Source organism: Dipodomys spectabilis, unplaced genomic scaffold (assembly GCF_019054845.1).
Source record: "Dipodomys spectabilis isolate Male_0828 unplaced genomic scaffold, ASM1905484v1 ptg000052l, whole genome shotgun sequence".
NCBI lineage: Eukaryota > Metazoa > Chordata > Mammalia > Rodentia > Heteromyidae > Dipodomys > Dipodomys spectabilis.
Genome location: NW_024870729.1, coordinates 415,090 through 438,432, shown reverse-complemented (window position 1 = coordinate 438,432; position 23,343 = coordinate 415,090). Strand labels below are relative to the sequence as shown.

Genomic DNA, 23,343 nt, shown 5'->3' with positions numbered 1-23,343 from the left:
TCAATGTGTGAGACCTTTCCACAACCCTGCAATGTGTCTCAGGACTAGCAATCTCCTCAATTTTAGATTTAACAGCTGAGCCAAGAACCTTGTTTTTTGTTTGCTGATGCTGCTTTTTCTGCTTCCTCTTTCCCTCTTTCTCTTTGTCTCTTTCCCCCTCCTCTGCCTCTTTCACTCTCTTATTTTTGTTTTTTGTTATTTTGTGACAAGATTTGCCCATGTTTAGGCTGGTCTCAAACTTGTAAGTCTCTTGTCTCTTATCTCCTGAGTACTGAGATTACAAACATTACCACACCCAGTTGTTGGCCTATTTTTTGAAAGTTGAGGCTTTGGAAGTAAGGTTAGAAGTCTGAGTCCTCTAAAGATTACATCCTGTCTCTGACTTTTTCATTCTTGGTGATGATGACTTCGGTTGACATTGAAGCACCATACACCATTTTCCCACAATGCTTTTTTAAGCCTGCAAAAAGTTGTGAACATCATATTTTATTTACAGTTAGGCTAGGTCACCATGGACTCCAGATACCACATGGCTTCTAGTCTTCATTCCCCACCTTATCTTTCAGGAAACAAAGTGCATAAAACAAGGGCTTGCCATAAAATTGATTTCCCACTTTCCTTTAGCATCTGTATTAGATAGATAGATAGATAGATAGTGCTCACTGTGCCTGATTCCTACCAGGCAGATTCTGCAAGTGTTAAAATATTGATTTCAAATGGCCAGGCAATAAAAATGGTTTTCCTTTCTTCATCTTTCATGACTAGCTCAATAAAAAAAGCATCAGCTAGCTCATCTCTGCCTGACACCTACAACATATATAACCTGAGCTCATTAGTCTTGACTGAGAAAAGCCAGCTTAGAGGAGCTGGAGAAGGATGAAAAGTTGCCTCTTCTCCAAAAAGGACATATATGTCAGGCTCTGGAAAAACGTGAAGAGATTGGGGACTGGAGTCTTCACAGGCATGGGCTTCTGTTTAGAAATGGCATCCTCTAGCAAGCCACATCACATAGGACAGGATCGGGATTAGGGCAGTGATGCAGATGGCAAAGTCCAGTAAGCGAGCAAGTTATCTGCCAATTCTATCATATCTTTAAAAAAAAAATGTGGTATTATCTCTGCTTTGTAAATGGAGAACCTGACATATACCCCAGGGCAAGGAAAAAAGCCACTAATATTCCTAAGCCCTAAGCTGACTTTTGGTGGCTCTGAAAATTAGCTTTTACTAAATGTTAAATTCACCCCAAAATCTCTTGAGAATTTTTTTTTTATGTTTCTGCCATTGTTAGGTGCCATGAGAAAATTGTAGTAAGCAGTTCCTTTCTGGGTTGCTGCTTAAGATAAGACATGAATATTTTCAACAGTTAAGGAGAAACACTCAGCGTCGGTGGCTCAGGCCTGTAGTCCTAGCTTACTCAGGAGGTTGAGATCTGAGGATGGTGGTTCAGAGTTCAAACCCCATGACCAACATAAAAAAAGAAGAAGAAGGGGCTGGGAAGGTGGCTCATGGTAGAGCGCTTGCCTTGCATGCATGAGGCCCTGGGTTCGATTCCTCAGCACCACATAAGCAAAAAGAAAAAAGCCGGAAGTGGCGCTGTGGCTCAAGTGATAGAGCGCTAGCCTTGAGCTGAAGAGCTGAGGGACAGCGTCCAGGCCCAGAGTTCAGGCCCCATGACCAGACCCCCCTCCCCCCCAAAAAAAAAAAAAAGAAGAAGAAGAAGAAGAGGAGGAGGAGGAGGGAGAGGAAGAGGAAGTAGTAACATTCAGACTCAGGTCAGGTACTGGTGGTTCACACCTGTAATCCTATGAATCGGGAGGCTCTGATCTGAGTTTCATGATTCAAAGCCAGACTAGGCAGGAAAGTCAGTGAGACTCTTATATCCAGTTAACCCCCAGAAAATCAGAAGTAGAGCTATGGCTCGAAGTAGTAGAGTGCTAACCATGTGCATCAAAACTCAGGAACAGCACCCGGGCCTGAGTTCAAACCCCATCACAGATGCACATGCGTTCTCTCTCTGTCTCTCTGTCTGTCTGTCTGTCTGTCTCTCTCTCTCTCTTTCTCTCTGTCACACACACACACACACACACACACACACACACACACACATACACAAGTAATACTCCCAAATATCCATTAACTGTAACTGGAATGTGGTACATTTACACAATGGAATAGTACTGGGCCATTAATAGGAATGGAGTACTGAGACACATTGCAACATGGAAGAAACTTGGCCACATGACACAAAGTGAAAAAATCCAGTCACAAAAGATGATACATAATTCTATAGTATTCCATTGAAAGCAAATATATGGAATTGGCAAATCTATAAATATAGGAAGCCAATCAGTTTCTGGTTGGGGACATGACTTCTGTTTCTTTTAGTAGTAGAAAAAAACGTTGTAAAATTGTGTTGCTTTTACAGCAGAATGTGTAGCTAGCTCTCTACATCTGTAGGTTCTTTATTTGCAGACTCAATCAACGATAGATGGGAAAAGTATGTCTGTACTGAGTATGTGTACACTTTTTTTGATCATTATTCCTAGACATTATAGTATAACAACTATTTACATAGCATTTACATTGCATTATGTTTATAGGTAATCAATAATCTAGAGATGACTTGAAGCATATACAGGAGGGTACCTATGTAAAAACAATGCTATAATATGGGCTGGGAAGTTGGCTTATTAGTAGAGGACTTGCCTTGAATGCTTGAGGCCCTGGGTCCAATTCCTCTGTACCACATAAGCAGAAAAAAGCTGGAAGTGGCTCTGTGGCTCAAGTGGTAGGGCGCTTGAGCTGAAGAGCTGAGGAACAGCATCCAGACTCAGAGTTCAGCCCCCACTCTTCCATATAAGAGATTTGGGCATTGGTGGATGTTGAAGTAGGAAGGTACTAGAACCAGTCCTCACATATACCAAGGGACAAACAGTACAAGAATTTAATTGTATATTTTGAATTCTTAAACCCAATATGGTATGTATTTGATTTTGGTACCCTGGGTATTATGTATACATTTCCTGAACTAGCGAAGGGAAGGGGAACAACAAAATGGTGAGACAAAGGACAAAAGGGGAGCCTATGCAACAGCAATACTCACAAGGCAATACGTTGGAAATGATCTGTACAACTTGCGGGGGTAGGGGGGAAAAGAGAGAAAAATGAGGGAAGGGATAACAAGTTAGATAAGAAATGTAATCACTACCTTAGTTATATAAGGGTAACCCCTCTCTGTACATCACCTTGACAATAAATTTTTTTAAAAATTCAACCTCCCCCCCAGCAATATGGTATGGTAATTGAATAGGAATATGGTTCAAACAGTAACTGTTGTACAGAAAACTAGAATGGGTAAACTAGGGTAAACTGAAGCCTGCCTGAATGTTTCAGTGGTAGACTTTTGAGTAGTCTGGGGCAGGAGGGTACGGGATTGGTGCTGACAATTGTCAGTAGAAGTCAGATTTGTTGTGTAAGGGAAGATTCATTCAGTTAGGGCAGAGAACAGCCAGATCAGAAGTATTTAATGGCAGATAGGAAGGAATATATTGCCAGGTTCCTTAAAGGCTAAGTAGAATTGTAGGTATTGCCCTTTACATAGTATAGGAGCTTGATCAGGAGAATAATACCTCAGCACACACCAGGGGCAAGGAGATTCAGAGTGAGTCCAGGCTCTTACCACACAGAGAGGCCATGTAGGACAAGGTTATCCTAAGATGATACCTGGACAGGGAGAAGATGAGGCAATCTAGAGATACATTTGGAAGAGCATCAAGATCACAGTGATTGCATCAGGAGAAAAGAGAGCTGATTTGTGAGGCTTTTTATAGATCATGTAGAAGAGTTTTCTTTGCACATTCTTGAGATTGGCTGGAAGTTATGAATCCAAACAAGAATCTCCTGGAGTAGGTTTCAGCTAGGCCAGATTTTTGGGCTCCTTTCTCTTAGATGCAAATGCCCCGTGTTCATCTCCAGAACCTGTGGAAATTGGCCATGTGATGTTAGAGTCTAAGAATTTAGTTCATTCTTGACTGATGGCTGTTGTAGGTCACGAGCTGCAAAATATTTAATCAGTGAGGTCACTTGAGGGAAATGAGACTTGATCAATAGGAGTGTCTTCTGTTTTCCTGAACGGTCAAGTCCAAACTGCTTTTTTTTCTGCCCTCATTTGGCAAAACCACAAACTATTAAAAATGGAAAGAATGACTTTCCTAAAGGCCCACAGAGGCTTATTTTTAATCAACTGTGTGTTCAGTTCACCTTTGTGGCATTCCATTTGACTGGACTCAGAAAAACAAATGTGTTGTATGTAACCATAACCCCTCTGTACATCACTTAGACAATAAAATTAAAACAAAGCCAAAAAAATGATGCAACAACAACAAAAAAATGTGTGATGGCCTAACAATTTGAAACCATTTTAAAACAGCACCTACTTCTGATGGCCCTGAAGAGGCCAGGATGTGAGGCCCCTTGGAGAAAAGCCACTTGCAGTTGCTGGTGCCTTCCAAATGTAAAAGTAGACAGTCTGTTTATGTCTGTTTCTCTCTCTTACTGGGATTTGAACTGAGGCCTCAAGCTTACTAGGAAAGCCCTCAATTGCTGGACCTGTGTCTCTAGTCTTCTATTATTTTTCAGATTGGGGTTTACATTTTTGCCTTAGCTTTAGGCCGTAATCCTTTCCTACCTATGCCTCTGCAACTGGGATCATGAGTATGGACCACTAGAAACTGACTGGGTTTTTTGTTTTGTTTTGGTAAGTCAGAGTCTCCATGCTGGGGATCTAGACAACAACCAGGCTGTCCTTAGAACATCTAGGCTGTCTCAACCTTCTGAGAGAACCATGACTTCAAGCTCCCAGTTTTCATTTGTAAGGTTCCTAGCAGAAACTTGTTGAATTCTTCAGAAAGAGTTGACAGGTGGGGGATAGGGACAAAGCTGAATGACAGAGTAAGTCTGTGGATTTGAAAAAAAGTTGAGAGATGAGAAAGGAAATTAAGATAGGAAGACAAGGAGACTCTGCCTTTGTCATTTATTTAGCAACTATTTATTGAAAGCAGCTCTCCAGGTGCTAGAGTTAGATATGGCACATCCCACTGTCTAACCCAAACAAAGGAGTGAGAAGTAGCTTCTCAGAATATCTGACTAGCAAAGGGCTGGGTGCCCTGAGGGACATGGGACAGCTTTGAGTTAGAACAGGGGTGTGTGGGAAGAGTACATACTTTGAGAGCAAGACCCATGACAGATTGCACTTGAGCCTCCAATGATGAACTTGTGGGCCTCTCTAAGTCAGTAGAGACCTAAGTAAGATGGCAGGTATGAGAGGTAACCAGGATGTTCTTTTGGCGAAAGAAGAGATGCGTTTAAACATTCTGAAAGGAAATAGAAACATTTACTTCCTGCTTGTGATGGGATGTTCTACCATTACTGTTGGCACTAGGATGTGTTGGGATCATGGGCCTTGTTGCTAGCATGTAAAAGCCAGCCCAGGAGAGGGACAGGTACTTGCAGAAGCTCCAGACACCCTGGCAGGACCAGGGTTTTTGCTGTTTGTTTGTTTTTTTGCCCAAGATAGAGAAGTTGGGCCAGGGTGATAGCATGTTGGGGGAGGGGGAGGAGGGAGACTGTAAGCCCAGCAGAAAGGGGCTTTGTGTACAGCAGTTTTTGCTGCCAAAGCAAGTGGTGTTGTGGCAGCTGCAGGCGTCCATTCCTAACACAGGCGTGGGTTCCAAATCCTCTGGGCTGACACCTGTTCGCTGGAGGCTCCCCTGAGCTGACCTCTCCTTAGGCTGTCCCTCTCACATGTGCATCTGGCTTGCTGAGTCATGTGAACAACCCAGAGCTGAGCCCCCAGCTTGCCTCCATACGACCAAAAGTGCCTGCTCTCAATTTGGGAGGGGACTGCTGGGTTTGTAAGGGGTGGAGTTTGTTCACAAGGGAAAAGAGCTAGGGCTAGCCCAGCCAAAAGGAATGGGGTGTTTCTCTGGAAAGTGGCTGTTCAGGCAAAGAACTAAGCAGCATGTGGTGGGAGGGAGGCTCTGGACACAAAGAAGTCCTGGAAAGGGTCAACTTTCCCACTGGGATGGAGGGAAATGAAATGTGATCTGCTTAATGCTACTGCAGCTGCTTCCTAACTTTGCCTCTTTCTTCCTTTGACTTTTGGAGGAAGTGGGGTGGAGAAGGGATTGGGGGGTGGGGGGTCCCACATAGCCAGCTGTTTCCGACTGCCCTATATTCTACCTCCTAGTTCCACAGCCTCAAGGTAGTGAGGCGTGGGATGTACAGCTTGCAGTGGCTAGCGTAACTCCCTTTGTCTCTCTCCTCCTCCTCTCCCCCCTTTGCTCTCTTCCTGGCCCCCATGGCTGGCTTCAGCTCAGCCTTGGGGAGCCCCTGAGGAAGTGGAGTCCCTCCTGGTCCACCCCGGTGACCTGCTGCAGCTTCGCTGTCGGCTGCGGGACGATGTGCAGAGCATCAACTGGCTGCGGGATGGGGTGCAGCTGGTGGAGAGCAACCGTACTCGCATCACAGGGGAGGAGGTGGAGGTGCGGGATTCTGTGCCCGCTGACTCCGGCCTCTACGCTTGTGTGACCAGCAGCCCCTCTGGCAGTGACACCACCTACTTCTCCGTCAATGTCTCAGGTTGGTAGCAACACCTTCTCTTCCCTATCCCTTTGGATTCGCTCCTCTGCCTCTCTGTGCTAGCCTTGGGGAAGTGAACCTCCTTCCCTTCCATTGATCTGCCCCTACTCTGCTTCAGACACTGCTGGCCACTAACACTGCTCCCTGCCCGCTGCGTGGCTTAGCTCCCAGGAGTGACTAAGTAGGATGGGCCCCAGATTAGAAATCTGGAACTTCAGAGTAATACCTCAGAGGTAATTGCTGATACCCTTGGTGTGGTTAAGACCTTATGATTTCCCCACCCAGATCTGTGGATGCTGAGTGTGGATGCTAGTGTTCATCCTGTCATGTCCTTGCCATTGAATTTGGTACTCCATTTAGTGATTAAAACACCAGAGCACGTGGTGAGGTCTACCCTGTGATGGGGAAGGACCGAGGTGCATATTGCCATCCCACAGGCTGGGTTGAAACATCTGATGGCTGGCTCCCAAAGCTGTTTGAGGGCAGCCAAACCATCCTGGAGCTCTGTGACTTTGTGAATATGCCTCTTTCTGAATGTGACTCCATCCCACAAAACTAGCATTCAAGGAAGTAGAACTGAAATCTTTATCATACCTTTTGTGTACCCAAGATGTGGACTTAGGACCTCCTTCTAGGCATCCTTAGAACCAGCCCTGATGGAAGGATTGCCTTCTCCATTCATTGATCCCCACGATGCCTGGAATGATAGGGAAAAGTTCTGGTGTGTACCTTATTGCTGACCACTGTATGGAGCTCATTCTTATGCAGAATACACACTGTTGGGAAACAACATTAGCAGCTTTGGGCTCCCCATGTGCTCTGGTTAAGAAGGGCAATTCCCAAGACTTGGCAGATTCATGCAAAGAAGATATCTATTACAGGCTTTGAAAATAGCTTCTAGCCAGAGTGACTATAGACTATCCTGGGTTTTCTTGTGGTTGGTGTCCAAATTAAGAGTATACAAGTTCCCTGGCTGCTATCCTAAGACCCGGGCCACTCAGGTGGTACTGTGAGCTGAGAGGGAGCTTTGGGGTTCATAAACTTAAGAGAAACGATGGGCCCTACTGGAGCTATCCAGTGCAAAGGCTTCTGGGAAAAGTTGGCAGTGCCCCAGGTTGTGGAAAAAGAGAATGGACACTGGAATATGCAGCTCTGTTTCTGTCCCACAGGAAGAGTGTCACTAAGGGAAAAGTGGGGCTGTGAGTCCTTATGGATAAGGGTGTCTGTGTTCATCTCTGATGCATTGGAATGTGTAGGTGTTTCCAGGAAGCTCAGTGCCCTCTTCTTCCTACAGATGCCCTCCCCTCCTCGGAGGATGATGATGACGATGATGACTCCTCCTCTGAGGAGAAAGAGACAGATAACACCAAACCAAACCGTATGCGTGAGACACAGTTTCCTATCTTACTGCCTTTGGGGCCTGGAGTTTTGGGTCTAAGAGGGAGGAGGCCTGGCTGAAGGGGGAGGAAGGAAGCAGAACAGTATAGATGTCCCTCTGACTGTCCTAAAAAGTGCTAGGCATTGGTCACAGGCATGGAGCAGGTGGGCAGGCACCAACAGATTCTACCTGACCCTTGCTCATAAACTTGACTGTTTCTCTACCCCATTTTACCTCTCTTGGCTTTCCATGGACAGCCGTAGCTCCATATTGGACATCCCCAGAAAAGATGGAAAAGAAATTGCATGCAGTGCCAGCTGCCAAGACAGTGAAGTTCAAATGCCCTTCCAGTGGGACACCAAACCCTACACTGCGTTGGCTGAAGAATGGCAAAGAATTCAAACCTGACCACAGGATTGGAGGCTACAAGGTACATCTGTGTGTAAACATGTGTTTGTGTGTAAATGTATGTGTAAAAGCTATAAATAGAGGTATTTCTCAAGTGGTAGAGCACCTGCCTACAAAGCACAAAGCCCTGAGTTCAAACTCCAATACCACCAAAAAGAGGAAGAGATTGAGATTAAAAATCCTTACTCCTTTAATTGTGGGTTTGGGTTTTTTTTTTGTTTTTTTTTTGTTTTTTTTTTGTTTTTTTTTTTTGCCAGGAGGGTGCTGGGCATTGAATCCTGGACCTTGTGCATGCTAATAAACACATACATTGAGCTATGTTCCCAAGTCCCTTATTTTAAATGTTTTCTAACTGTAATGGTAATGTGTTTCCATCTTTTTTCTATGTATGGTTTTTACAGTTAATCATATTGTATATATAACTTCTTGACCTTGTTATCTGTTAGCATGCTAATATTAGTCTTTGTTATGTCAAGCATGACTGAAAATTAGTTTCATGGCTGCCTGATTCCATTATTTTTTTTTAAATCCCATAATTTAATGAACTATTCTGCATTATTAGGTGTTTTCTAGTATTTTACGAATTACATAATATTGCAGCAAATGTCTTAATCAGCATTTTAAAATGTGCTTTCTTAGGACAGATTTGTGGAAATGAGTTAATCAGGCCAAAGAGTATAAGCATGTTAGGTTCTACATATTACCCAATTCCTTTCTCCTTTGCTCCATGCTCCCTTTCTTCCCTTTCCTTTCCTGTTTTCCTTCCTCCTTTTACCTCTGCTTCCTCTCTTCCCTTTGCTCTCACTTTCCAGTTTGTTTTCTTTTTCTGTTATTTTTCTTTCTGGGGCTAGGGATTGAACCCAGAGCATTGTTCGTATCACTGTCACTGAGCTATGTCCAAAGCTCCCAATTACTGTCTTAAAAGGGGAAATCAATCACTTTCCCAGAATATGAGAATGACAAGTTCCCTAGACCTTTGCCAACAAATTTAGTGATCAAAGTGTTTCATTGTTCTCTTGTATTTTATTTTGTTGATTAATGTTAGAGTTTTCATGTGTTAAGAATCTTTTCTTTCCTTTTTTTTTTTAAATTGTCTGTTACTTCCTTTGTTGATAATTCATAGGAAGAACATCTTGATCTTCGAGTTTGGTCATCCTCTTAGAACTGTTTATATCTTGGCTCACCTAGCTTCTCTTTTATGATTATTCTTGTGTGAGAAAAACAAGAGAGCTCAGGAATAAACAGGGGAAAAGCTTTCTGCAAGTTCCTGTTGTTCAGACAGGATGGGATGACATTCCTGTCCATAAAGATTGCCAGTCAAATGAGAGGACAGTGATCGATGGGTTAGTGGAGGTGCAGAGGGAAGGGTGAGAAGAAATCTGACCAGAGATTCAGCTGGAGAGGAGGGGTCAGGGTTTGAAAGGTGTCCAAGGCTGTCAGAGCTAGTAAACCATTCCAGTCACAAGCACAGAGATAGAAAGTTCCTTGTGAGTTTGGGAGAGTTTGTAGAATGTACATTTGTCTAGATCATGGCTGGCCAGTTAGCAGAGTGTATTCTTTTTTAAGTATAAATGAGCCGGAGTAGGGACCCCTATGCCTTGAGCTTGCCCATACTAAAGCACAAGGCCATCTGCTACTGCCTCTGATTTACAGGAATCATGCCACAGACCCCCAAGCTTCCTTCAGTCTCCTCCTTAGACCCTCAATGGTGCCTACTGACATGTATTCCCACAGGTCCGTTATGCCACCTGGAGCATCATAATGGACTCAGTGGTGCCATCTGATAAGGGCAACTATACCTGCATCGTGGAGAATGAGTATGGCAGTATAAACCACACATACCAGCTGGATGTTGTAGGTAAGAAGGCCAAAGATGCAAGAGGATCTTAGAAGAATCAGTGGGATAGGTGAAAATAGTCAGAGTATAATAAAGTCAGGATAGCATCTGACATTGTCCCTCCCCTTTTGAGCCTCACTTTTCTTATCAATAACATAAAGAATGTCAAATAGGAATATGTTTCAAATTTTATATCACTGTGAAGCAGAAGATTCAGTTAGTTGATAGGCTTTCCTAAAAGATGCAGTTGGTACAGTGGTGTTAATAGTAATTATTAATAGCAATTATTCCTTAATGCTAGCAATAGCCCAGGCTCTTTTTTTTTTTTGCCGGTCATGGGGCTTGAACTCTGGGCTTGGGTGCTGTCCCTCAGCTCTTCAGCTCAAAGCTAGCACTCTACCACTTAAGCTACAGCACCACTTCTGGCATTTTCTGCGTATATGCTGCTGAGGAATCGAACCCAGGGCTCACTGAGCCACCTTCCCAGTCCATGCCCAGGCTCTTTAACACACACACACACACGCACACGCACCCTCAAAAAAACAAAGGATCCTATAGGCAGACAGGATCACAGTAGCCATATACAAGAACACATACTCACACTGAAGCCCAGGGAGGTCCAGCACCCTATGAATCCAGAATCCAGGCATCACAGAAGACCCCAGAAAGGGCTGTTACTGCAGCCTGGTCTTTCTAGAGGATCTGAATCCATGCTTCTGAGATCACAAGGTATGGTACCTCATGGTCATAATCTTGCCTTGGCTTTGATGTAACCTGAGAAGGAGATTGTGGTCCTGGACGCCTTGGGGTAAGGTCTGAGATTCTGCTTTAGTCAAGCTCTCAGGTAATACTTGATTCTATACTCCTGGGCCAAACTTGGAACAGCAGTAGTCTAAGAGACTTAATTTTAGTTGAGAAGTAAAGCAGGTTGGAGTTTGGCAAAAGCAAATTGTGTTTATAAAAGCAAATTGCCTTGGGGAAGAGGTTCTTAATGGCTTGGGAACTGGAAGAGGTATTCCTCAGGATCAAGGGATTGAGGCTCAGTAGTAGTACTGGGAAGGACACTTCCACTGGCAAAGCAGAGAGAACATCAATGATGCTCACTGTCAGCATCCTAGCCAGGTATAGGCCACAGCAGGATCTGATGAGCCCGTCCTCTCCCTTCTTCCTCAGAGCGGTCCCCTCACCGGCCCATCCTGCAAGCTGGGTTGCCTGCCAACAAGACAGTGGCTCTGGGCAGCAATGTGGAGTTCATGTGTAAAGTATACAGTGACCCACAGCCCCATATCCAGTGGCTAAAGCACATCGAGGTGAATGGGAGTAAGATTGGTCCGGACAACTTGCCTTATGTCCAGATCTTGAAGGTAAATTTGGTCCCAGTTTTCATGGGCCAGTGTTTGGGGTGGGTGACCAATGTCTCCTGGTGGTTCAAGTTCCCTTAGTACCCAGGGTTAGGGCTCAGCCCATAACTTTCTAGCACATGCTCTCTCCTAGTAGGGTATTTAACCACAAACTAGGTGGTGATTGGAAATGGAGGGCTAGAGTATGGACAACACTAGTGCTGATTTCTACAGAGCATTGAGAGGGTCTCTGTTAGGGCTTTTGGATCAGCTACTCAAGGCAGACATTTGTACCCCTGCTTATTCATTGTTCAAGATGAGAACCTTTCCAGTGGACATTTCTCAGTCTTGGCCTGCTTGCTTCCCATTATGATCCTTTGGCAAACAGGATGAATGAATGATAAGGGCATTGCTGGAGTAGTTGGGAAAGCAAATGCCACATAAATTCTAAGCAGTATGAGGAGTAATGGCATTTTCTTCCTTTTTCCTCTCACTCCCAGACTGTCATTGTCCCTGAATGCTCCATTAATCCAGGGAAGGTAATTGGCTAAGTCTCCAGTGGATCTTGCAACAGGAAGTAACCAGAAGCTGGGAAAGTGGTTGACCTCCTTATCCCAGAGTTAGACCTCCCCTCCCCTGGCTTGGCTGTCCCAAAGATTTACTGGCAGTCCCTTCTTTTTGCCATTGATGCTGTAACTGCCTTGGAGGGAAGGGGCCCCTGTATCCATTCACAGTCCCTGCCCAGTCCTGGGGAGAGGGGGGTTCAGCACAAACAGGACATTTGCTTTGGGGCTGTAATTTATTTCCTTCTTTTTAATTTTCTTCATTAAAAAGACTTAGCCCATTTAAATGTTTTAAAGCCAACTTGTTTTGTCCTACTCAAAGGGGAAGATACAAGTCTCAAATGCCTCCCCTGCCTTGGCTTTCTGGGCCTGCCTGAAAGTTACCTGGAAGCACAATGTGGCTATATCTCAGTATTTGCCCAACTGACTGGTGTGTCGTTGGTTTGTTCCAGCATTCGGGGATTAATAGCTCGGATGCGGAGGTGCTGACCCTGTTCAATGTGACAGAGGCCCAGAGCGGGGAGTATGTGTGTAAGGTTTCCAATTATATTGGTGAAGCTAACCAGTCTGCGTGGCTCACTGTCACCAGACCTGTGGCAAAAGGTAATGGGGAGATGGATGGATGGGAACTTGGTTTAGGTCCCACACTACTGGGGCATGTGGGGAAGCCAGCGCCGACTCTCCCTGTCATTCTACTATGTTCCTAGTGCCCAGAGCCATGGAAAAATACCCGGCCTGGGAGGCTGGTTTGGTTTGGTACTGTGTTGGTGTCTACTGGCTCCCTCCGTGCCTTGTGTGTGTTCCTTGGCTGTATGTGAGTGCATGTGCACATGTTTGTGGACTTGTGGAACCCAGGCTTCTCTGTTAGGAGTGACAACTTCAGGCTGAAGGTTTGAATGGTAAGAGAAGAGGCCAGGCAAACTGTCACCCTCAGGGTGCGTATGTGTGTGTGAGAAAGAGGGAGAGAGGCTGCCCCACCTTCCCTCCTGTGTGAACCCTAACTCTACCCAAAACCAAACAGCCCCCCACCTGTCGGGCTGCATTTCTCCATGCTGCCCACCGCCCGCATGCTTGGCTGGGCCAGTGGCTGCCAGAGTCTGGTGAAGGGTCGTAACCAGCCATCGTCGTCTCAGGTCTGCCGGAGCTCTTCCTCAGGGTCTCACTCTTTTCTTCTAACAGGTTTCGCTGCCTGGTGGTTTTTGTTTGTTCCTTGTTGCAAAGGAGACGCTGGGGAGCATTTCTGCCTTTGGTTTCGTGTCCCTTCACCTCTCTTCCTCCGTTTCTCTGTGTCTCTTGGAGGTCTTATGTCCTGTGCTTGTCCATTTTGCTTCCGTTGTCTCTTTTAGACTGCCGGAGTTAATACCACCGACAAAGAGATGGAGGTGCTTCACTTGCGAAATGTCTCCTTTGAGGACGCGGGGGAGTATACATGCTTGGCGGGTAACTCTATCGGACTCTCCCATCACTCTGCATGGTTGACCGTTTTGGAAGGTATACACTGCACTTCTCTCTCCACATCCTGTCTTTGCCATGGCACAGAGGGCATGCATTGCAAGGCTCAGGGAGACTTAAGAGAGCTGGAAGAGGCAGCTGAAGGGCTGGCTCCTGCCTGCCATATGCCCTTTTCTGCTCCCGCTTTGAAGATTTCAGCCTTTCAGCTAGTTTTGCAGGAACACAGAGACCTTTTACCTGTACCTCATATCTATCTTTCCCTTTAGCCAGGGCAATGCATGCATGGGGACTGGGTTTTACCTGGGCTCTTCTCCAAGGTAGGCTCCTTCCTTCCTGGCCCAGCAGCTTTCCTTGTCTACTTGGTACTGAGAGTCTGAATTACCTTACCTTCTCAGAAGGGGCCATGTTCCTCATCTTCCTGAGCAAGGCACCTGGCCAAATGGGCTTGCTGCTTGTACATACCCATACTGGCCTGCCCTCCCACCTACAGTGGAACTTGACTGCTTGGAGCAACGTTTGTCTCAAGCAGCTGCAGCCCATTTGTCTTTGACTACAGCCATTCCTCTTGTCCCAAGAAGGAAGGTCTGTATGTTGAGCCAAGAAGAAAGGAGCCTACAGCCTATGCTGGGTGGTGGCTGGTGACTGCAGGGCCAGCATGGTTGTTGCTGCATCTCTGAGTGTCCTGCCCGTGGTCTGGGCGCTCCTGTGTTCCATGGCTTCTTTCTCTCCTCTCCCTCTTTTCTCTTCACTACTGCCCAACAAGGTCTTGTGCCCTGTTGGTGGAAAAGAAGCGTTCTGTTTTTATCATTGTCCTGTCTCTGTTCTGTCTGTGCTCCCAGTGAGTCCGTCTTGCCTTTCTCAATATTGGGAAAGGAAAAAAAACAGAACACTTCTCACCACAATTGGCTGTCTTCTTGTTAAGCCTCAGGCTCATTCTGGGATCCGGCCTGAAGCCCCTCTGGGAATGCTCCCAGGGTGTGGCCTGCCCAGTGCTGGCTGGTGTGTTTTAAACGGGAGGACTGGAAAGCAAGGACTGTCCAAGTGGTGGGGCATGGAGGGTCCATGAAATCTGTGTGCCATGTGTCTCCTGTTGAAGGAAATGGAGGAATAACTGGCATAGCTTCTGTGGGAGTAGGTGTGAGTTCTCAAGAGGAGCTGAAAGAAGAAAATCAAATAATGCCCTCAATTCTCCTTAAGTCTCCTGATGAGCCCTAGAGATTTTGCCAGTAGAGTTCTTAAGGACTACAAAAGCAATAATGACAAAATGTCTGTTTTTTCATCCAGTAAAACATTTGGAAATCGAGTTTGGCTAGGTATAAATATTTACCTGCTTGACATGACAGAGATGTTATAGATGCTTAGTCTGGATAAAGGCTGGTTCCCATCCTCCATTTGCCCTCATTGTGAGTACCACTGTGTGCCAGGTGCTACCACATATAGAAATGAGATCCTCCTGGCTCCTTGGGGCAAGCACTTGAGAAACACTTGCCCCCATATGATAAATGTACACATGGTATTGAGACTGCAGAAAAAGGATCTGTGTTCACAGTCTAGCTGAGCAGGGGACTCCAGAAAGAATGAGTGTGGGATGTGTAGCAAGGTCATCCAGTTCAATCCTCTCCAAATTTCAAGGCAGTTTATGAAAGCCTCAGAGGTTATTAGATATATACCTGAATCTCATCCTTCCCTAGGATCTGGTTTGAGTTTCCCTCTCTAAATATACCAGGAGAGGGGAAATTGGTATTGAGGTTTTATGGAGTAGGGCCCCTCATGGACATGGTTTCTGGAGCCTACTAATACTCTGTTCACACTGACTCAGCCCTGGAAGAGAGACCAGCCGTGATGACCTCACCCCTCTACCTGGAGATCATCATCTACTGCACAGGGGCCTTCCTCATCTCCTGCATGGTGGGCTCTGTCATTATCTACAAGATGAAGAGTGGCACCAAGAAGAGCGACTTCCATAGCCAGATGGCCGTGCACAAGCTGGCCAAGAGCATTCCTCTGCGCAGACAGGTAACAGAAAGTAGATGGGGGATTTGCACGCTCACTGACATCTTTCACTGGGCCTTCAGGGCCCTCTTCAGAGTACTCTCACATGCTCCCTTCTCCACTGTCCTTAATATAGCACTTAAGGTGATTGCTGTCTGGCTTCTAGGCCAGACACAATGGCCTAAATTAGGTGCTCCACAGTTAGCTCCATGCTAATCTACCCCATGAATCTTTATTCTCTCCATCCCAGGTGCCAGGCCATCACTCTTTTACCTGATAGGGATTGGGGAAAAGTCCCATAAGGCCCTAATATGCAGTGGTACTGTACACTCGCACCATCCCTGAGATCAGCTATAGGTGCATTGATGCAAGGTAGAGATGTGGACCCAAGTTAGTACCCAGATTTCCTCTCCCTCAGGAAAGAAATGTCCAGAAGGTTCTGAGCTGTGAAAGAGGGAAAGTTCACTGTATTGACACTGGAATGTGTGTCAAGTTAGGAATTCATAATCTGGGGGAGGGTCTTCACAAAGGCTGGGATTAACAAGAAAGTTGTTATTGTGATAACAAGTTATAAAACATCAGGTTGGAAGAGAGATATTTGGTGTGCTCATTTAAAAGGTGAGTAAAATGAAACCCAGAAGGCTAGTTGATGGTGGAAATTTATCAGCCCTAGAACTTGGGTCTTCTCATCTCATGTGATTTTCCTACCACACCAGCTGGGGAACGGCCGTCACCTACTTTTTGTCTTCTTGCTAGAAGGGTGACCCCACTTTTCCCTATAGGTGTCGGCTGACTCCAGTGCATCCATGAACTCTGGGGTTCTCTTGGTTCGGCCCTCACGTCTCTCCTCTAGTGGGACTCCTATGCTAGCTGGGGTCTCTGAATATGAGCTTCCTGAAGACCCCCGTTGGGAGCTACCCCGAGACAGGTATTGTAATCTCTAACTTTGTGATGATACCCTCACTTATTCTAGTGGTAGTTGTGCTTACCTAGATATCTAGGAGGTAAAGTGCATGAGGAGCTTGTAGAAATAATCCTGTCGTTTTTGGCTTTTAGTTAGGTGAAACATGGCAAGGGAAGATGAGATGTCCTGTAAAGATTGACCTTTCTGGCTCCAGTTTTCACTGTTTTCTGTTTTCCTCAAAAGATTGGTCTTAGGCAAGCCCCTAGGAGAGGGCTGCTTTGGACAGGTGGTGTTGGCAGAAGCCATTGGGCTAGACAAGGACAAGCCCAACCGTGTGACCAAAGTAGCTGTGAAGATGTTAAAGTGTAAGTGACATTTCTACCCTTGTAAACTGTAGCTCTTCTCATTTTTTTTTGGTTTTGGGGCTTGAAGTCAGGGCCTGGGCACTGTCCCTGAGTTTTTGCTCAAAACTACTCTACCATTTGAGCTACAGCAACACTTCTGGCCTTTTCTATTTATGTGGCATTGAGGAATCAAACCCAGGGCTTCATGCATCTAGGCAAGCACTGTACCACTACGCCACAGTCCCAGCCTCATGCTCTTCACTTTCTAACCAAACTCTGGACCTCACTCAGTGAATGGACCACCTTCTCTGGTGCTTACCTTGCTCATACCTGCTAACCTGTTGGGGTTACCTAGGAGTGGACTTCAGGATTACTGTAATATTAGCCTTGTTCCTTGGCATCCATCTGGGCCTAACCTTTGTACTCTTTTTGAGATTCCATATCTAGCTGAATTTTCTCCCTGGCCACATATCTCATTACCACATATTTCAGCAGTAGCTCCTCTAAGAGGGAAAAGGAGATCAGTTTGGATGGGAAGTGGCGTTGAGAGAAACAGAGGGATTCCTTGAACATACATCCTCCCCTGAGTTCTCCCTTTCTTCCTCTCTCTTTCTTTTCCCTCCCTTCCCTCCTTTTTTCTCTTCCTCCCTCCTTTCCAAGTCTCACTCTGTTCTCTGGTTTGTGTGAAGCGGATGCAACAGAGAAGGACCTGTCAGACCTGATCTCGGAGATGGAGATGATGAAGATGATTGGGAAACATAAGAATATCATCAACCTGCTGGGAGCCTGCACACAGGATGGTAGGTGCTGAGCGAAGCTAGCTCCCATGACCTCGGCAGGTTTAGGCAAGGACTCTCAGCCCCTCTTGGAGATTGAGAAGTCAGTGTGGTAGAGATTGGAAGGGATTTTCCAGAGTCTGACTGGAGCTCAGTGGTGTTCATCTGAGAACATAAGCAACTTTGGTCTACATTAGTGCCCTTACCTTCAACTTTACTTGGGAACTTTTTGAACTATGTGGGAAGGAAAATATCTCTGTGACTTTCTCTTTAGGAAGCAGAGTAACTATCTTTGCTTTTCTTAAAAGGAGGCAAGAAAGGGAAGCTATGGTCTAGAAACGGTATATATGTGTGGTGTCTTTGACTGGCTGCCCGACTTATGGCTTCTCTATTCTTGTTCCCCAGGTCCTCTGTATGTCATTGTGGAATATGCCTCCAAGGGCAATCTCCGAGAGTACCTGCAGGCACGAAGGCCTCCAGGACTGGAATACTGCTATAACCCCAGCCACAACCCAGAAGAGCAGCTCTCTTCCAAGGATCTGGTATCCTGTGCCTATCAAGTGGCCCGAGGCATGGAGTATCTTGCCTCTAAGAAGGTGTGCTACCTGAACACTTGGTGGTGTGGGAGGAGCTGTCTAGTACTCCAGCCGAACACTGACCCCAGGTGCTTCCCTAGTCTCCTAAAGAAACAGGAGAGTCAGTGTGGCCTAATGACCCTGGGATCAGACTGAGATTCATGTCTGTGCTCTACCACTTTTCATAGCCTTGGGCAGCTGCTTAACATCTTATATTTCCTTTGGGGGAGGGGGCAGTACCAGAGTTTGAACTCAGAAACTTGGACTTACCAGGCAGGAGCTCTGCCACTTGAGCCATGCCTGTAGCCCCTTTTGCTTTCATTATTTTTCTGATAGAGTCTTTCTTTTTTACCTAGGCTGGCCTGGATCTCAGTCCTACTATTTATTTATGCTTCTCACATAACCAGGATAACAAGTGCAAGCAACCACACCCAGCTTTTTATTCATTGAGATGGGATCTCTTAAATGTTTTGCTCAGACTGGCTTTGAATCATGATCCTTAGTCTTATCCTCTTGAGTAGCTAAAATCACACGTGTGAGACACCATGCTCAGCTTTATATTTCTTCAAATGCAAATGATAATAGTCTTTTTTGGTCAGTCATGGGGCCTGAACTCTGGGCCTGGGCACTGTCCCTGAGCTCTTCAACTCAAGATTAGCATTCTACCACTTGAACCACAGTGCCACTTCTGTCTTTTTCTGCTTATGTGGTGCTGAGGAATCAAACCTAGAGTCTCATGCATGCAAGGCAAGCCGCTCTACCACTGAGCCACCTTCCCAGTCTGATAATAGTCCTTATGTTGTAGAGTCATTATGAGGATATGTTAGGCACTGTTCTGGGTGCTTAGTACATGGTATCTTTGTTGTAACCCAAACCCGGTGCAGATGTTCCATGCTTGGGAAGGTTGCTTGGAGCATGTGCCCATAAAACTGAGCAGAAGTCTGAAGGTTTTCAGGGTGTAAAAATCCAAACGCTGAGAGTTTAGGAGGACCAGGAGGAGCCTGGAATAAGGGTTTGCTAAGGTGATGGAGAAGCCTGCAGCTGAAGGTGTTTGGAACAGAGGAAAAGAACATTCTAGCCCAGGGGAGTGGGGTGGGGGAAGGGAGGATGTCCAGAGGCTATGGTGTAGGAAAGAGAAAGGGGTCTGCTCTGGAGTGCAGAATGGTGTGAGAGGACTCAGATAGCTGGGTAGTGAGGTATGGTTCAGGGTCGTTGTTCCTCACCTGCTTCCCACCCCACACTCTGCAGTGCATCCACAGAGACCTAGCTGCCAGGAATGTGCTGGTAACAGAAGACAATGTGATGAAGATTGCAGACTTTGGCCTTGCTCGGGACATTCACCATATTGACTACTATAAAAAGACAACTAATGTAAGTGTCTCCCTGAGCACTGTTCCAACTAGCATTTGCCCATATAGATGGCTGTGCTGTAGCCTGGCTGGGTTGTTGTGGAGAAGCAGGTGGTTAAGATGGGCTGAAAATGTGCATACCACATCCTACACTGGATCTCCCATCCTCACTGTTCCCTGCTGCTCCCAGGGCCGGCTGCCTGTGAAGTGGATGGCACCTGAGGCCTTGTTTGACCGGATCTACACCCACCAGAGTGATGTGTAAGTTTAAAATAAGCAATTTTCAGGAATACATCTAAGAGTATCCAGTACAGAAGAGTCCTGCATTCCCTCTGGGTTGATGAATCTCCTTCCTAATTAGGGAAAGTACCACTGTTTTAGCATTAGAAGCCCATCTTCTCAGTCCTGTCCTCTGTGCTCCCCTTGGAGTTAAAGGCTTATTTGGCGAACCACTAAGAGGTTCAGGATGGATGGACATCTGCCATGCGGGCTTCTGAAGGGATCACTGGAAAGACTACAGTGGCTCTCTGTGCCTACAGGTGGTCTTTTGGGGTGCTTTTGTGGGAAATCTTCACTCTGGGCGGCTCCCCATACCCTGGTGTGCCTGTGGAGGAACTTTTCAAGCTGCTGAAGGAGGGTCATCGAATGGACAAGCCTAGTAACTGCACCAACGAGCTGTAAGCCTGAGCCAGGCCCTTGGGAAGAATGGGCAGAGGGAAGATTGGGCAGAGGGAAGGGAGTATGAGCCTACAAGCATGGCTCTTCCTTGTCACCCTCCCCCAAGCTCTACAGCCCATCAGTCTGCTTTTGCTCTTCTTCTATGACCTCATGATCCCACCACAGGTACATGATGATGCGGGACTGCTGGCATGCAGTACCCTCTCAGAGGCCTACCTTCAAGCAACTGGTGGAAGACCTGGACCGTATTGTGGCCTTGACTTCCAACCAGGTAGGGCTGCCCTGAACTAGACCTTAAACCATTATCATGAGGACACATCAGCTGAATACTGCCTCCTACCCATCATTCTCTCCTCTCCTATTTCAGGAGTATTTGGACCTGTCCATGCCTCTAGACCAGTACTCTCCCAGTTTTCCTGATACTCGAAGCTCTACCTGCTCCTCTGGGGAGGACTCTGTCTTCTCTCATGAGCCACTGCCTGAGGAGCCCTGTCTGCCTCGACACCCAACCCCACTTGCCAATGGTGGACTCAAACGACGCTGACAACCACCCTCTCTGACACTCCCTACCAAAGCTCCATCATCAGCTGTGTCCCTCACCCACAGCTCCCTGCTGAACTCAACTGCCTTCCCTCTTCCCTTTTCCTGCTGGCATGAGCCAGCTGCCTGTGTGAGGCCTTCTTGTGTGGCCTGTCTTCCCCTACCAAGCTCCCCCTTTCTCCTCTTCCTCAGTCTGCTTGTGAGAGGAGAACAGAGGCAGGTACTTGCTGGTAGCCACTTCATTCCCTCCCAAGTTTGGACCAATACTCTTCCTTGCCACCTGGCACTGCCTAGAGGACTGGCCAGGAGTAGAATGAGCAGGCAAGCGGTGAGAGCTTCCTGATAGTTCTTGTGTTGTCAGCCCCTTGCATTATGGTGGCAGGTGCCTTGTCCTCGGGCTACAACAGCAGGGAGGTCACTGCTTCAGGCCTCAGTTGAAGACCCTCTGTTCCAGATAGATGGTGCCAGTGGCTTATTAATTGTAGTACTAATTTGCTTTGCTGACCAAAATGCCTGGTACCAGAGGATGGCAAGGGTAAAGACTGGAGCAGTGATGTGGTCCTGGACTGGGGGATTTGTACATAGCTATGAAAAAACACTAAGTGTATAAATCTGAGTATATATTTACATGTCTTTTTAAAAGGGTCATTACCAGAGATTTACCCATTGGGTAAGATGCTCCTGGTAGCAGGGAGGCATCAGTTGCTATATATTAAAAACAAAGAAAAAAAAAAAGGAAAATGTTTTTAAAAAGGTCATATATTTTTTGCTACTTTTGCTGTTTTATTTTTTTAAATTATGTTCTAAACCTATTTTCAGTTTAGGTCCCTCAATAAAAATTGCTGCTGCTTCATTTTTATATTGGCTGTGTGAAAAGGGAGCAGATGTCCATCGGAAAGGAGGGATGCCAAGGGGCTATGTGCCATCTACACAGAAGGCACTGCATACTCTCCACTTTGCCTTGTGGTCTCTTCTTCAGGCCTTTGGTACAAACCCCCTACCTCTCCAATGCCATTGGAAAGGCAGGAAAAGAAGACATCAGCATTGTGGGCAGGAGCCCCAGAGGAGCTGGGCCAAGAGCCAAGGCCACAGCAGCCTGTGACCACAAATTGTTTCCTCAGAGGAAACTAAGAGTGGGGGGTGGGGGGGAGGGCCTGGAATAGCCAAGTCATAGAGCTGACGAGAGAAAAACAAGGATTATCTAGTGAGGGTCCGCAAGTACCCCCTTTGTATGGGCATGATCTGGCCTGTGCTTGTGTTAGGAAAACTGGTCAACTACAGCAGTGTACATTCAGGTCCCTTGTTTGTCTTTCCTGTCTTCCTGTGACCAGACTGCATTTGTTAGTCTGTTGCAGATCTTGGCTTCCTGTGCAAACTCCACCCATCAGTGCCTCAGGAAAGGGAAGAAAAGTCTGAACGGTTTTTTGTGTTGTTTTTTTTTTTGGGTTCAGGCTGCTTTGAAACTTGCTTCTGCCACCTGCTGGTTGTTCTTGTCCTGGCCAAGTGGATTCTGGCTCTTGGGTACTTCATTGTTCAACAGCCTCTATCCTTAAAGCTTACTTTGGGTGGGTCAACCACTGAATATAAAAGCATATTGAATCTTATGCTTTCATTCTGTAAGGAAAATGAAATTGCTGCTTTAAGTTTATCCTTTCTCAGCTGGGTAATTTTTGGAAGCTGCAGTGTTGGTTACCATTGTAAAATTCTCTTCTCTCTGTAATCATGCAACTGTTGACATATACTACAAATGTATTTGTTTTAATAAGGTATGATTTGATGAACAGAATCAGGAAGTGAGTTTCAGCTCTTAAAATCATTTGCTTTCAGACAAAATGGTAGCATCTTTTCTTTGTAAACCAAGCGATTGCTGCCTAGACCTCACCTTGACATGGTGTTATGTCAGTGAATGAGAATTTATATAAAGGGCTCTGCCTCCTGGAGAGGCTAGAAAAGTAAAAGGCACTAACAGTGATGTCCCTGCTGTTACTACTCAAATCACCCACAAGTTTCTCCGGAGACTAAGTTGGCTGACAAAAGACAGTGAAGTTAACCTGAGAAAATAAAATGGCTATTTTACTTTGATGACTATATGGGGGTCTCTTGGGAAAAGGAATTCAGTTTATCTAATGAAGACATTGTGCTGTCAAAATGCTGAATCTGTCTGGTTTCCTGAGGGTTAAAAGATTAAGGCCTGAGATCACCACAGAATTCATCAATCAATACTGCCCTTGCATCTTTCGTAATTGCCATAGGCTAGAGATCATCAGTCCCTTGGCTCTGCTAATGTAATATATTGATTTCAGGTAAGTAAGATTGAACACAGATGAAGCAAGAAATCTATCTTAATGGTAATGAAGTCACTGTTGATCAGCTACCACTGGATGGAGCCAGCAAGCTAAAAATCTCTGGTAGCACTAAGTAATGTGCCAGTCAGCTCTGAAGTAAAAATTTTGACCTTCCCTGCATGTCCTGGTAGTGAATAGGATTCTTTGGCCTGAAGTTAGCCATGTAATGCATTGATTGACCATCACTGATAGGAATTCTATTATAATTCAAGTACACAATTAG

General features: G+C 45.9%; 1 protein-coding gene across 9 annotated transcripts in view; it reads left to right on the top strand.

Annotated features, from left to right (window-relative positions):
* The window catches only part of Fgfr1 (fibroblast growth factor receptor 1), a 53,754-nt gene extending 32,120 nt beyond the window's left edge, over positions 1 to 21,634 (top strand). For 2 of the 9 annotated variants that reach the window (XM_042679390.1, XM_042679385.1), the window contains exons 3-18: positions 6,373 to 6,639; positions 7,934 to 8,023; positions 8,275 to 8,447; positions 10,160 to 10,283; positions 11,436 to 11,626; positions 13,512 to 13,656; positions 15,437 to 15,639; positions 16,392 to 16,537; positions 16,757 to 16,878; positions 17,547 to 17,657; positions 18,039 to 18,229; positions 19,457 to 19,579; positions 19,748 to 19,818; positions 20,097 to 20,234; positions 20,401 to 20,506; positions 20,603 to 21,634. In XM_042679390.1, the coding sequence (XP_042535324.1) occupies positions 6,373 to 6,639; positions 7,934 to 8,023; positions 8,275 to 8,447; positions 10,160 to 10,283; positions 11,436 to 11,626; positions 13,512 to 13,656; positions 15,437 to 15,639; positions 16,392 to 16,537; positions 16,757 to 16,878; positions 17,547 to 17,657; positions 18,039 to 18,229; positions 19,457 to 19,579; positions 19,748 to 19,818; positions 20,097 to 20,234; positions 20,401 to 20,506; positions 20,603 to 20,779 (2,378 nt within the window). In that variant the 3' untranslated portion in view covers positions 20,780 to 21,634. The remainder of the gene's footprint in view (positions 1 to 6,372; positions 6,640 to 7,933; positions 8,024 to 8,274; positions 8,448 to 10,159; positions 10,284 to 11,435; positions 11,627 to 13,511; positions 13,657 to 15,436; positions 15,640 to 16,391; positions 16,538 to 16,756; positions 16,879 to 17,546; positions 17,658 to 18,038; positions 18,230 to 19,456; positions 19,580 to 19,747; positions 19,819 to 20,096; positions 20,235 to 20,400; positions 20,507 to 20,602) is intronic. The other 7 variants (XM_042679391.1, XM_042679388.1, XM_042679389.1 and 4 more) reach the window with 6 other exon arrangements.
* Positions 21,635 to 23,343: the final 1,709 nt, after the last annotated feature.